This window comes from Neltuma alba, unplaced genomic scaffold (assembly GCF_004799145.2).
Source record: "Neltuma alba isolate B1F8T4 unplaced genomic scaffold, ASM479914v2 tig00013393_pilon, whole genome shotgun sequence".
Taxonomy (NCBI): domain Eukaryota; kingdom Viridiplantae; phylum Streptophyta; class Magnoliopsida; order Fabales; family Fabaceae; genus Neltuma; species Neltuma alba.
In genome coordinates this window covers 19,755-34,113 of record NW_021637653.1, presented here as the reverse complement: position 1 = coordinate 34,113, position 14,359 = coordinate 19,755, and the positions used below count along the sequence as shown (strand labels likewise).

The window sequence follows — 14,359 nt, the reverse complement described above, 5'->3', positions numbered from 1 at the left end:
TCAATACCTAAATATATCCTAGATATTTTGATTTAGTTTTAGATCAATTTTTCAGAAATAATTTTATGAAAGTCAAAATAAATACATGAAAAGAGTTTTGTTTCAATTTGTATAAAGACATTTTTTTAAAAATGTTTTTGAGGGATCCAAAACACCCCCTTAGAGATCCCTACATTGAATCACGTAGCAGCCTAGGGTGGACCAAAAGACAGTCATAAAATTCAACGGTGGTAAAAAAGAAAAAGAAAAAAAAGAAGGACAATAATATAAAACAGACAGTCTCAATCGTTAACTGTCAAAAGGGTTTACGTATACATGTACCTATCGTGTACCACAAAATCAATATGTTGGGGAGAAAAAAAAAAAGAACATTGCATATATGATACCCACAGGGGAAAATATGACTTAAAATACATTCAGTTGGACGCACAAGGCGTTTCGTATATCTATATCTTGTTAAGAAACACCGCACTTGGTCTTTGCTTGTACGATTTTGACAGTTATATTAATGATGTTGCTCAATCTGGGTCCAACGTAAAATCAGACTATGCTCCTCTATACATATACAGATCGATCCAGCTCAGTTTTCAAGTAACTCTTGCAGTGTCACATATTTACTTCTTCAAGATATGGATTTCTTGTTCTCGTTTAATTAAGAGTGAAGAAGAAACCACCTGTTTCACAGCAATAATTGACAGATATCTATGTAGGAACCTAAAGCACTTTCCTGCATAGGCTTTGAAAAAAACACATGAATCATCGAATCAAATCGGGTTTTGTTAAACATGTAAATCACTAATTTTACCCCAAGTTGCAATCTTAACACTGGCTGATTGTGGCCATGACTAGATCAGAATGTCGTGAAATATCTCAAATCCCACCAAATGTGACTGACTTATTCGGCTTTGCAATGTCAGTGAAGAATAAAATATGTGAGATAGCCAGCCCTCTCGCCGACAGATGTGGCGTGATGGTCACTATAAATAGATCCCGACGTTGTATGGAGTTTGCAGCATAACCCAACGTTGTACTCAATGTCGTGCCTGCACTTGTTACTCCTTCTGCTCGGGGTGGTGTCACTCACCACTTCAGCCTCTGCAAACTACTACTATGAGCCTCCACCCCTTGGGAAGCCACCAATTTACGGGCATCCACCCTTTGAGAAGCCGCCACCAGTTTACACACCTCCCATCTATGAGCCACCTCCGACTTATCGGCCCCCATTTGAAAAGCCACCAATCTATGAGCCTCATCCTCCCTTCGAGAAGCCTCCATTTTATGGACATCCTCCTTTTGAGGAGCCACCGCCAATTCATAAGCCACCATTTGAGAAGCCGCCCGTCTATGAGCCTCCTCCGGTAGAGAAGCCACCACCTCATGTTCACACGCCACCAGTTGAAAAACCACCAACTTACGAGCCTCCTCCACATGAGAATCCACCAGTTTACGAACCACCTCCTCATGAGAAGCCTCCACCTGTTCGCAAACCACCAACTGAAAAACCACCCGTTTATGAGCCTCCTCCGCATGAGAAGCCACCTCCTACTCATCACAAGCCTCCTCATGAGAAGCCGCCGCCTGTTCATCACAAGCCACCACCAGTTGAAAAACCACCAATGCATGAGCCTCCTCCTTATGAGAAGCCACCACCCATTCACATGCCTCCTCATGAGAAACCACCGCCTGTTCATCACAAGCCACCAATGCATGAGCCTCCTTCACATGAGAATCCACCAACTTATGAGCCTCCTCCTCATGAGAATCCACCAACTTACGAACCACCTCCTCATCAAAAGCCTCCACCTTTTCACAAGCCTCCTCATGAGAAGCCTCCACCTATTCACAAACCACCAATTGAAAAACCACCTGTTTATGAGCCTCCTCCACATGAAAAACCTCCAACTTATGAGAAGCCTCCGCCCATTCACAAGCCTCCTCATGAGAAGCCACCTCCTGGTCATTACAAGCCACCAATTGAAAATCCACCCATGCATGAGCCTCCTCCTTATGAAAAGCCACCACCCATTAATAAACCACCATTTGAAAAACCACCTATCTATGAACCGCCACCTACTTACAAACCACCAATTGAGAAGCCACCATTTTATGAGCCTCCTCCATATAAGAATCCACCAATTTATGAGCCACCACCCATTCACAAGCCGCCATTCTATCAACATCCTCCCATTGAAAAGCCTCCGACTTACTCACAGCCGCCCTATGGCCATTATCCTAAGCACCCTCCGTCAAAGCGTGCCCCGTGACACCGTCATCATTTTGTTTTCTATAAATAAGAGCTTTCGAATGTGATGCTTTGTTTTAATTTCATGTCTGGTGAGGTTATATGTACGTAGTTGCTGCGTTGTACTATATCATGTTTATCCCTACAACTGTATGTACAATATGAACGACCGCTTCAAATTAAATAAAGATGTTTTCCTGAGTTTCTTGTTTAAAGGCATTTCTATGTTGCATGCGTTTCAAACGGTGGATACGTTAGCGGAAAAATAAAATAAGTGCATGTTTTTCTTTTCTTGAGATACAAGGAGTACGACACATGGCCATTTTTTCATTTGGATGAAAAATGATAACATGGTTGGTGGATTTGATGTATGTTTAAATTAATATCAGTAGGGAGAGACAAATTTAAGTTGATAAAGAGCAATATCCATATGCCAGAAAAGGTTATTTCTTCTAATTAATTAAAGTAACCACTTCAGAGAATTTCCAATATTTAGGAACGGAGTAACAAAAAAATTCTTTTTATAAATGATGGTTTGGATAATACATTTTTTCAATGGAAAGTTGTACCAAAGGAATTTCTTAGCATTCTTATAAAAGTTGGGTTGGATTTTAGCCAGTTTAATCCACAAGTGAGCAGGATAATAAGTTGAGATAGATCTTCTATATTTATAAATGTAAATGCACCATACCGTGTGCGTAATTTAATTAGAAATAAAAAGAAATTAAATAATAAGCCAATGATCGATGAGATATAAATAATATATTTGTAATTTTCTGTCTCTCTTTTTAATCATATGAATATATGAATTAAAAAATGGAATCTGCTAAGATCAGTAGTAAAGAGCAGGCCATATGAGCAGGGCTTGTCTCCGTCTGAAAAAGGGCAAGGTCCGGGAAAGTTATGAGAATTTTGCAATCGATAATAAAAATGTGAAATATGGAAATTCAGGACTTGACAGTCACGTGCGCGCGCCGGCACGGGGAAAGCCATCTCCATTGATGAGGCCCATTTAAAGGCTGGGCCCATTTAACCGGGTAAAGCCCAATATCTTTCAAACTTTGGGCCTAAATCACGTTGTAATTATTCACTCTCATTATGTTGATTTTCCCCGAAAGAATACCCAAAAGTCATGTGGACAATCAATCGCGGGGTCTTGAAAAAGAAGGGAAGAACGAGCAGTGACCGAGAAGCATCAGTTAATATTACGAGTGAGCTTTCGCATTATCAGACCAAGAGATTACCAGTGTGTGATCTAAAATTTAAAACACGACATGAGAATGATTGCAGAAGATACCAACATCAGCTCTAGGGATTTTGAGATTAAAATTGAAGTGCTTTATGAGGGCATCCAGTAAATAGTCAGCACCGGTAATCAATTTTTTTTTTTGGCATTTTATTTTGTTCTTGGTCGGAAAGTAGAGATCCACCTAGAAATCTAGAATCTTCATCATTGTGATTCCATTATTTAATTTTTCAACACTAACAAAAATCGGAAAAATTTTCGGTGCTGTGGTATTTTTTTTTAATTTGGGTTTAATTTCATCAAATATGCTGCTGATTATCTGTATATCTACATGGTCTTCAAGATCCCATTGATATTTCCTTTGCATGGTCAGAAAACAGGTAGATACGTGGAAAGTCATTAGAGTGAGAGATGGCTGAACGAAAGAGAAAGTAGAAACATTCGTTCTTAAAACTAAGAGAAACACGATACCTATCACTCTTAAGTGTCAGCATACTTCTGGTTAAAATCGTGGCTAAAAAATATTTGGCAGAAAACTATTAGTTACCCTTTTTTTTAATACAAAAAGTAAAAATGAAGAAAAGATCAATGATTATAGCTTGAAAACATGGCCACCGGGAAAGAGCGTGCTGGGCCGTTGGTTTGTGATCTTACTAACCCAGATTTGTTCGAGAAAAGATAACGCCAAAAATTGATAATGAAAGGACAAATTAGGTGCAGAAGATAAACGCGATGAGACGAAGCTTGTATGGTGACGAGGAAATTAAGGTGATTGGGAAAACTCTGAAAAGGACAGATGCATGATGGGCCCCAAAATTAGTTGAGCATTGAAAGTCACTGCTTTTTTTGTTAGGCCTTGCTTATAATTGATCCAACTCCTAATTACTTTCTGGCTTTCGTTACCAAGTATTGACATTCAGCTGCCACCCAGCACATGCCCTAGCTAATAATTTTGAGGTGGCACAGTCAAACAAGCAATCCAGCGACTCCATGGTATAGTAGATGCTTCTAATGGCTTTAACCCTGTACTGCCTCTGATGCTCATAGGGCCCAATTAATTAATTTGGGAATATTATATTATTCTCGGGCAGCAGAAGAAACTCACCCTCGTTCACCATATTTATGGACTCGCCCACACGTATTCATACTTGTATGGCTTTAACCTTTTCTTTTATTTTCTTTCAATTTCTCACGCGGCGGAAGAAACTCCCGCTCGTCTCATATTCATAAAGAGTGCCAAACTCGTAATTTAGGAAAGTATTTGGTGTTACTTGATTTGATTTGAAGGCCCAGAATTTGTTCGTCTTGTAATTTATGGAGCTTGGAGGCACAAATTTTTAAGCATGGCGGTAATAAAACTTTATACTACTTCGTTGGCCCAAAAAAAAAACTTTATAGCCTCGGTTCTCAAATCAAAATGATCAAATTCAAATGTGAATCATCGCAACAGTTTAAGCCCAGTTCTTAAATTGCAAAAATATTTAAAATATGTAAGAAGGCGTTCAGAGTGTACTGTGCAATTAAAATACGAGTATCTAAATATAATTTAAATTACACTATGGTAATAATTTATTCTTTTGACCAGCCTTTATTAATAAATTATTTATGATTTATAATTGGTTGTATTTAATATATAAATTTAATATTATATACATAGACACAACTATAGTTGAGATAGAGATTTTTGTTTTTATATTGAACTGTGCATTTATTTGTTTATTAAATTAAATACATATATCATAATTATATTTGGCTATAACCTTTTCTTTAAGATCTTGCATTAAATTCAGATAGCAGGAATTGTGTTTATTATTTGAATCGTTTAACGTTTTGGCGAACGCCTTTCGCTTTTGGATGTGTGCGTATAAACATTTTACTTTTAACGAGAATGACAGACATTAACGGATTAATTATAAGCTGGTCAAATTTGAAACCGACTATTTATAAGAAAATATTCATGTTATTAGACTACAAAATTATTAACATATAAATATTCCTTTATATATTTGTCAGGAGTTGCGGGGCTGCTTCCGAAGGATTAGGGATTAATTCGAATTCAATTCAGGAGGTGCTTGGTTCGCAAAAAAATATTTATAAAATTATAATTTAGTTTTTATCTAAATAATTTTTTTTTATTGTTTTATCCGAATGGCGAGCTCGCTCTTCAGTCCACGCGTGAACCCGATTTCAGCGAGTGTGCATGAGCTAGAGGCGAGTCACTTCGATTTTACATTCATATTGTTCCCCAACTTCCGCTAGCGAACTGAGTTCTTTGGAATTAAAATTAACTTGGAAGTTTGACAACAATAATCATAAATATATAATCCTTTTAACTAATTCATAAAATCAAAAAATAATTGATTTAATTATTTACAAAATTTATTACACCTTTTCAAAATTACCTCCACGATTTAGTGATCAGAATTTAATTTGCAGAGATAAAAATATCTTAATAAATATGAATATCATGGGACAAAAAATTAACATGGGATATAGGAGATAATCGAGTCATATATTTATATAAGGAGCGCAAAATTGGGGCATTTATTTCGTTAATAATGCAAATTCGCATTCGAGATATTAACAAAAATTTTAACCACACACATTCTTGTTATATTATGTTTTGAGCTAGTTTACTCTAAAGGAAATATTTGAGTGAAAAGAAAACCATCATTTTTAAAAAAAGTTATAATATACGAAATAAACATATAAAAAATTTTGCAAGTGAAAAGCACTTTTTTCGCCGAGTCCAAACCAAACCCCCCAAAGCATATGGCAGCACATGCGACCTCTAATCTCATCGCCTGCGTGGCCACGTGGTAGAAGTTAACAGCTTCCGTATATCACTTGTTTTGGATCAACAAATTTTAGTTTCCTAATGGGGTAACAAAATCAATTTATAGGAATATTATTTAAATTTTAAATATATACTTCATCATTTATATTTATTAAAAAATTAGTTAAAACCAGTTTAAAATAATAAATATGTAAGACATATATTTTTTAAATATGTCCTTATTAATGAAGAAAATAAATAAAAAATGCAATAAATAATTCAAAGAAAAAAGAGAACATGTGGGGGATAAAATTAAAAGAATGCATTAAATGCTTAGACAAAAATGGACATTATCTTATAAAAAAATAAAACTTCTCTAAAATACTTTAACTTATATTTTGAATTAGAGAGAGTATTTTTTTTAAAATCCCAATTTAGAGTCATGTTATCTTTTAGTCAGAAAAATAACATTTTATTTTATCTATATATATACATAGAGAGAGTATAAAAGTCCAACATGATAACATTGAACGGAAGTTATGCTTTAAGGGGGGAAAGTAGAGTGCGATATTTAGCAGTATTTTGTCATGGCATCAAATATTATAGAGTAGGTAAAGAATAGAGTCATGACAAGACAGTAAAGATTAACATATAATAATGAGAAAACGAGTCGTTAAAAATTAAACAACACCAATTGAAAAATCACCGACACTCCTTCCACTGCTCAAGCATATATAATATTGATAACTTGTAATACTCGCTTATCTCAAAAGATAACGCAAGCTGGAATTAAATAGGGCTACAATTATTCCCAATGGTCAAATAGTCATGGGGACGTGCTCATTTGTCAAACCCTATCTTATCCCCCCACCTATCACGTACAGATCTGATCCGCCCCCACAAGGAGAAAAATCTAATCCTTCTATTTTTATTATTTTGGGGGAAATTGCAATCAGATCTTTAAAAAAATTCAATTATCTTAAAATCCTAATAAAAAATGAGCGGTATACACCAATTATCATTTTTATACTGTAACTTGTCACCAGTTATTATCAACAGGCTTTAGAATAATTAAATTCTTTTTCTGAAATTTGATTGTAATTTCCCCTAATTTTTGTCATCCCTTGACTTTTTCAACGCATGGGCGGTAGGGATCTAGAACGCTACCTTTTGACCATCTGTACGTCGTCGTCTTCACCTTCTACGTACGATCAGAATGTGGTTTCGATTGCGTGGATGTGTGGATGTGTGGATGTGTGTGTCTGAGATTATTCGAGGAATCATCGTCGTCTGAGTCTGTTCAATAATACTCCCTCTACTCTTTAATATAAAATCTTATTTTAATTATAAAAATAAGATTCTGATTTACTTTATCTCTTAAATTTGTGTTTTTTTTAAGATAGTCGTTGTAACAATGATAGTTCTAGCTAATATACTTCATTAGCACGGATATTTTAAGAAAGATAATACCTGTTTATTATAAATAATTAACTCAACTTATTTTTTTAGCCTTCTCAATTAATCAATTAACTTTTATATTTAGTACCGGATATATAGTAACTCAATAAATGATTTTGAAAATCTGAACCACCCTTGAAACAAAATGATCCCAACTTGCAACGCAATTTTAGAGGCAAGTGTTAAAATCAAGTGGTGCATTCGAGAGTGACGGATGGAGAGAGTCGATGATGCTGTTCAACTATTATTTCCAATATTACTTTTAGTATATTTATTTAGTTATTTAATATGGTTTGCAGCCGGGCAAGTTGCTTTTGACAAAAAAATAAGTCATTTTCACTAAACAAATCCCAGCTAGTAAGCACTACTATATTACATAAACCCTGCAATCAGCCACAAACCGAGCCGGTGCAGGCACAAATTATTCTTATATTCTCTTATATAACTAGGATTAATATTATTAATAAAGAGGCGTAAGTAATAAATGCCTGAATTTGAGTAATTTATTTAAAATATTTTCATCACTATGAACTAAATTAGATATAAAACAATTTCATATATCTCAATCTACTGTCCATATTAATGATAAGATAAAAAACTTGAAGCAAAAACTAGGATTTCCAATTTTCCACCTACATGCATGGGGATATTCATCAAGTTCACACCTACCAACCTTGACTTATTTATTATTATTATTTTATTAATTAAATTTAAATATTAAATTAAATTGGATCCACAGCATCTCTCCACCGACTCCACTCCCTCGTCTACTTTAAATTGGAGTCCATGCTCCCTCATTTGCACCATCCAACACAAAACCCAGCTCGACAATGTCGTCTAAGCACTTGCTAGCGTTTCTCATTGGAGTGGTGTTTCTCACCACTTCAACCTTCGCGAATTACTATCAGCCTCCAACCTATAAGCCACCGGAAAAGCCTCCTGTGTACAACCCTCCACCAATTGAGAAGCCCCCTGTCTATAAACCTCCGGTAGAAAAGCCCCCTACCTATAAGCCTCCTGTTGAGAAACCACCTGTTTACAAGCCACCAGTTTACAAGCCTCCAATTCAGAAGCCACCAGTTTACAAGCCTCCCGTGGAAAAACCCCCTGTTTACAAGCCACCCATTGAGAAACCACCCGTTTACAAGCCACCCGTTGAGAAACCACCCGTTTACAAGCCTCCGGTTGAGAAGCCACCCGTTTACAAGCCCCGTGGAGAAACCTCCTGTTTACAAACCACCCGTCGAGAAGCCTCCTGTTTACAAGCCTCCCGTCGAGAAGCCACCTGTTTACAAGCCTCCGGTGGAGAAGCCACCCGTTTACAAGCCACCTGTTGAGAAGCCACCCGTTTACAAGCCTCCGGTGGAGAAGCCACCCGTTTACAAGCCTCCGGTGGAGAAGCCACCCGTTTACAAGCCACCTGTTGAGAAGCCACCCGTTTATAAGCCCCCTGTGGAGAAGCCACCGAGCTATCAACCACCACCTTATGGTCACTATCCTCCATCTACAACCAAAAACTGAGTATCCCATGATTTTTAGCCTATCTTGTTACTCATAAAATAAAAGCATGTTTTCTCTCAGTTTGTCACCAATTGTTGTTTAGTATTTTATCTTTTTCGTAATACCTCTGGCTTTGCGGTGTGTATCGTGCATGGCTATTATGGCTACAGACGAATTGTAGTCTCCCAAATGAAATATTGATTATTTATAATAAAGTTGTCTGATTTGGCCTGGTCTCCTTTCCACTTGTATTTATCACTATATATTTTATTATCTATGATTTAGAGCAAAAAAATTTCATTCATGCTCGTCAGTTAACATTCAGGTTACGCAAAATTTACAAATGCCAGCTGATTGATTAAATTTTCCTAATTTATGTCATTTGTTGTATATGACAGCCCTTAAATCCATTAATTTATCAAACCAAATTTATATTGAGATGATTAAAATTTTCTTAAAATTAAATTAAAAAAATTGGCCACATTTATTTAATTTCTAAATAATACAATATTTCAGAATATTGAATTAAGCTCACTAAAATTTAATGTTATAATATTAATTATTAACGTGCAATTAAATGTAAAATAAACACCAAGGTTTTCACGTAAATAAAAAGATATGGAAAGAAGATAAATTAAATATTAAGCTTTCACTTTTCAAAATAAACCAAAAAAATAAAGAGGGGGAAGAAAAAGGTCATAGGCTTTGTCTGCAGCACGATTGATCGTGGACGTGGGGGACCAAAAACGAAGCAGTGTGCCATTGTCCATGGCAAAAGAACTACGATAATAACTAAGTAAGCTCTTTTTTTGTTTGTTTGATTTTAATTGTTTGTATATTGACAAAGTCAATCCATCTCCATGTTTACTAATATAGTTTAATATACACTCCCTTCTATATTCCGTAAGAGTTACTTTTATGGGGAGTTCTTATGATTCAAAAGACAAGTTATATTGTAGAAATTTGGATAATTTAATATTTTTCAGTAAACATATACTCATTCGATCCTTAATGTTAGATTCATTTTGTAGTGTAAATTATATCATAAAATGAGTTTTGCATTTAAAACTAGAGGAGTACTATTCATTAGATAAGATAGCTTAGGGAAGAAATCAGAGATAATTAGATTTATGTTTTAAACTACTTAATTAAGGAAATAATTTGAAAATAAATTAAATTCAGAACAAAATAAGGAGTTAAACTACTTTTTAAGCACATTTCTTAGTATTTGCGGGATAGTGTTTTTTTTTTTTTTAACCAGGGTTTCCCCCCATCTTTTACCAAGGGTACTTTGTGATAGTTAACTATACTTTAATTATAGGTTCAAAGACCAGAAGTTGCATAATTAAAAAATAAAAATGTGAAAAATTACACTCTTCATCAGCCATAAAAGTATTTAATATAATATGAGTATACTAGACTCATTTAAGGGTATTAAAAAAGAAGAAGAAAACTTTAGTAGATTGTTGAATTGGCGCGATGTTCGCTCTTTTTATGAAGTTGTTTTACATTCTTTTTCTTCTCTCTCTTTTTCAGGCCAAGAGTTCTTTTGATTTCGCACATAATCGATTTGCGTACGTAGTATTTATTTTGATAGATCCATTCCACCCAATAATTTGTCAAAATTAATAGTTGATAAGAAAACGAATTAATGCAGAATTGCAGTGTGAATTCATGTCTTCCTCCCGTACTTTTTGTTTGTTTGTTTTTAAGGAAAAGTATAGGGCATTATTTAATTCATGTTTTAGTGTTTTAAGGCATGAAAATTAAAATATACATACTTTTTATAATTCAACTAAGTTTAGCTATTGAAAAACAAACAATCCTGACCAGAAATTTCAAATATTATTATATATGCGTATATTTAAATATATAAAAATATATCATGTCAAGACAATGAGATGTATTCTCGTTTTCAATATTATAAAATTATAAATTCATGTTTAAAATGTTTTTAATATCATAAAAAATACGTTTTAAGCGAATGTGAATAACAAATCCAAAACATCATTGCACCAAGAAGATAAATTGTAATTTTAGTTTTGGTGAAAAGGAGTGATAATTTTTTTTTAAAAAATCAATGAATAGATTAAAAGTTTAATTACCTGTTGGATAAGTTGTGTAATTTTATCAAGAGGAGGCTGGAGTCTTACATATTTGAGCATAAAAAATTAAATTGAATTACTATTATGAAGGGCAAATTCACCATATATTCAGTTTCTACCCTTTACAGTAACACTCAGAATAATTGCAGAAACAGGAAGAGGAAGAAGCTGAGTGCTTAAAAAGTCACGCAACAGTCTTGCATTAAAGTCATAATGAACGGCAGTCCGGCATTGTACGCCTTCATATATTTCTGTGTCTTGAGCCTTTATATCACGTAACAGTCTCCCAGGGTAAGAATTTTCTACTCAACGCTCTTCTTCTGATGTAACTTTAACCAAATTGATGTAACTATTAGTACTAATATATATCACAATCAAGCCAAAAAAAAAAATTATATGCAGGTATGTGTATGTTCGAGGGTAAAAAACTGGCCCATGTATTATTTATTGTAACCCTATTTTTGGTATGAGGGAAATAAAAGAAAGAGGTGAAAATTTTTAATGAGCTCAATTTAAATAAATTAGAAAAGTGGAGTTTTAAAATTTTAATAAAAAATAGATGTAAGATAAAAGTAATAAAAATTAATTAAAAACTTTTAACCTCACTTTTTTAATTTGTTTAAGTTGTGCTCATTAAATTTTTTCATTCATTCTATTTATCTCATAGCATGAGAAATTCTAAGTGTAGAATATCAATGAGCTAAATTTCAACGACGAAAGTGTTGATTTGTTAACCTGCATTATCATGAACGTATCAAGTTCTTATAATTAGTCCAAAATTTAGAAAAATGACTATATGAGATATATTTAAATATATATGATAAGAAAGTGATGTGTGTGAGTGTGCGTTCAGTTTTTTCTTTTAAAAAAATTAGAATAGTGAAATATACAAATTTAAATATATCCTGCCGACCCGGATCAAGTTGAAAAGAATATGCAGACACAGTCTTCATCAAGGTGAAAAGAAAGTTGAGGCCAAGCCACGGGCCTTTTCCAGATTTTCACACATACATGTTGATATTCCGGATGATATGCCTACCAGCTTTGACTTTTTTTATTTTTATTTTTGTTAAATATATTTTAGTTAATAAAATATTCAGAAATAATTCCGACACACCTCCTTCCTTCTAGTATAAATTCAAAGCTCATGTTCTCTTCAGCTTGCAACATCACTGCTAGCTAGCTCAATTAACAATATAATGTCTCCCAAGCACTTGTTAGCGTTCCTCTTTGGGGTGGTATTTCTCACCACTTCTGGCTTGGCTGATTACAAGCCACCTGTTGAGAAACCACCTACATACAAGCCTCCGGTTGAGAAACCTCCTGTTTACAAACCACCTACGTATAAGCCACCAGTTGAGAAACCTCCTGTTTACAAGCCACCTGTTGAGAAGCCTCCCACCTATAAGCCTCCAGTTGAGAAACCTCCTGTTTACAAGCCACCTGTTGAGAAGCCTCCCACCTATAAACCCCCAATTAAAAAACCACCTGTTCACGAACCACCAATTGAGAAATCCTCCACATACAAGCCATCACCAGTTGAAAAGCCACCCACCTACAAACCTCCAACTGAGAAACCGCCTACTTATAAGCCACCAGTTGAGAAGCCTCCTGTTTACAAGCCACCAGTTGAGAAGCCTCCTGTTTACAAGCCACCAGTAGAGAAACCACCAGTTTACAAGCCACCTACGGAAAAACCACCAACCCACCCGTCACCGTCTTATGGTCATTATCCTAAGCACCCTCCGTCAACGACAGAGAACTGATGATGAGGAGCCCCGGGCCCTGATTTGAAGCATGTTTTGGTATTATTATGAAAATAAAGGCTGTGACTTCAGTTTGTCACCTAGCTCGTGTTGTATGAGAATTTCAACTCTTCTTTTTCTTTTTTTGGTTCTTTAGTATGCATGTATGGGTATGGCTGCAAACTCTCTTACGGAATATCGATGATCTATTATGATAACATGTCTCTTAGCCTACTTCTTCTTTCACTGATCGTTACATTAACTCTCTATACTAATATTATAAGTTACTGTAACCAACTAAAAATAATTAACTGGGTTAGACTTGTAGCTATGCACAAAGGAAATTGCGTAATTGTCTCATTCGATAAAACGGCCATCATGTAGTGTGTAACGCTTTTAGGAGGGTAATATACGATTTAGTGAGCAGCGTGATTAAGTAACAGTGGTATTGTAAACTTATGACCCAATGAAAGCTTTGGTAAATCGAAGACAAATGATCGATTACGAATACCCACACAATAAATTGTAGTTGTACGTGCTTTTAGAAGAAGTTCACTTTCGCTTCTCTTTCGCATTTTCTCTCTACCATTAATTGATTGACATATTCATTTTTTGGTACACCCAATTTCACCAAATAATTGGTCAAGACCAGCAAAGGGAGAGAAAACTAATTAATACTTGTGCAGTGCAATATTCTGAAACCCCAGGTAACTAGGATTATGTATCTATATATATTTACCAGACTGATGATCTAATAAAAAGATCCGCATCTACTAAAGCAGAAATCATAAAGACTACACACATGACTGAAAAAATGTAAACGATCCAAGTGATACACGAAATTATGAGGAACTTATAAAAATATTTAAAATTTATAAAATCAGCGCTTAATATTTTGATGTTTCAAAGAGACTTTTGTACGAGGTAAAAAAAAAAAGAAGATACTTTTGTCTACTGGTAGTACGCTATAGTAACGAATACAAAATATCAGTTTAACAAAAAATGTCATCAGTATGAATAATAATTTAATTAAAAAGAGCATATCGCTGATGACTTATTTTTGTAATTCTTAAAAAGTTACTACTTCTTATCCTTAATATAAAAGCTTGTTTAATTTTTATTTTGGTTCTGAATATAAGACCGTCAATCCAATTTGTCTCTTACATTTGTCTTTTTTTTTTTAAGGTAATCCTTATAATAATAGTAGTTCTGGCCAATACACTTGATTAGTAAAGATATTTTAGGAAAGACAACACCTATTTATTACAAATAACTAATTTAACTAGT

At 34.6% G+C, this 14,359-nt stretch overlaps 4 protein-coding genes across 4 annotated transcripts; all 4 read left to right on the top strand.

Annotated features, from left to right (window-relative positions):
• Positions 1-1,009: 1,009 nt before the first annotated feature.
• Positions 1,010-2,457, top strand: LOC114736963 (early nodulin-75-like). Its single transcript, XM_028924844.1, has one exon. It carries the CDS (start codon positions 1,035-1,037, stop codon positions 2,262-2,264), a length of 1,230 nt encoding a protein of 409 aa, XP_028780677.1. The 5' UTR covers positions 1,010-1,034; the 3' UTR covers positions 2,265-2,457.
• A 6,064-nt stretch (positions 2,458-8,521) lies between these two features.
• LOC114736973 (repetitive proline-rich cell wall protein 2-like) lies at positions 8,522-8,939 on the top strand (the record flags this gene model as incomplete). Its single annotated transcript, XM_028924855.1, has 1 exon — positions 8,522-8,939. A coding segment is annotated over exon 1 (387 nt), but the record flags the coding sequence as incomplete, so codon positions are not given.
• Position 8,940: 1 nt separating this feature from the next.
• LOC114736972 (repetitive proline-rich cell wall protein 2) lies at positions 8,941-9,461 on the top strand (the record flags this gene model as incomplete). The annotated part of the gene is made up of 1 exon (XM_028924854.1): positions 8,941-9,461. A coding segment is annotated over one exon (303 nt), but the record flags the coding sequence as incomplete, so codon positions are not given.
• Positions 9,462-12,502: 3,041 nt separating this feature from the next.
• Positions 12,503-13,306, top strand: LOC114736971 (repetitive proline-rich cell wall protein 2-like). The gene has a single exon (XM_028924853.1). The coding sequence runs from the start codon at positions 12,527-12,529 to the stop codon at positions 13,091-13,093; it is 567 nt and encodes a 188-aa protein (XP_028780686.1). The 5' UTR covers positions 12,503-12,526; the 3' UTR covers positions 13,094-13,306.
• Positions 13,307-14,359: the final 1,053 nt, after the last annotated feature.

What these genes read in the sequence shown, in the direction of transcription:
- LOC114736963 (XM_028924844.1), top strand. Translation starts at nt 1,035, where the DNA reads ATGTCGTGCCTGCACTTGTTACTCCTTCTGCTCGGGGTGGTGTCACTC.
- LOC114736971 (XM_028924853.1), top strand. Translation starts at nt 12,527, where the DNA reads ATGTCTCCCAAGCACTTGTTAGCGTTCCTCTTTGGGGTGGTATTTCTC.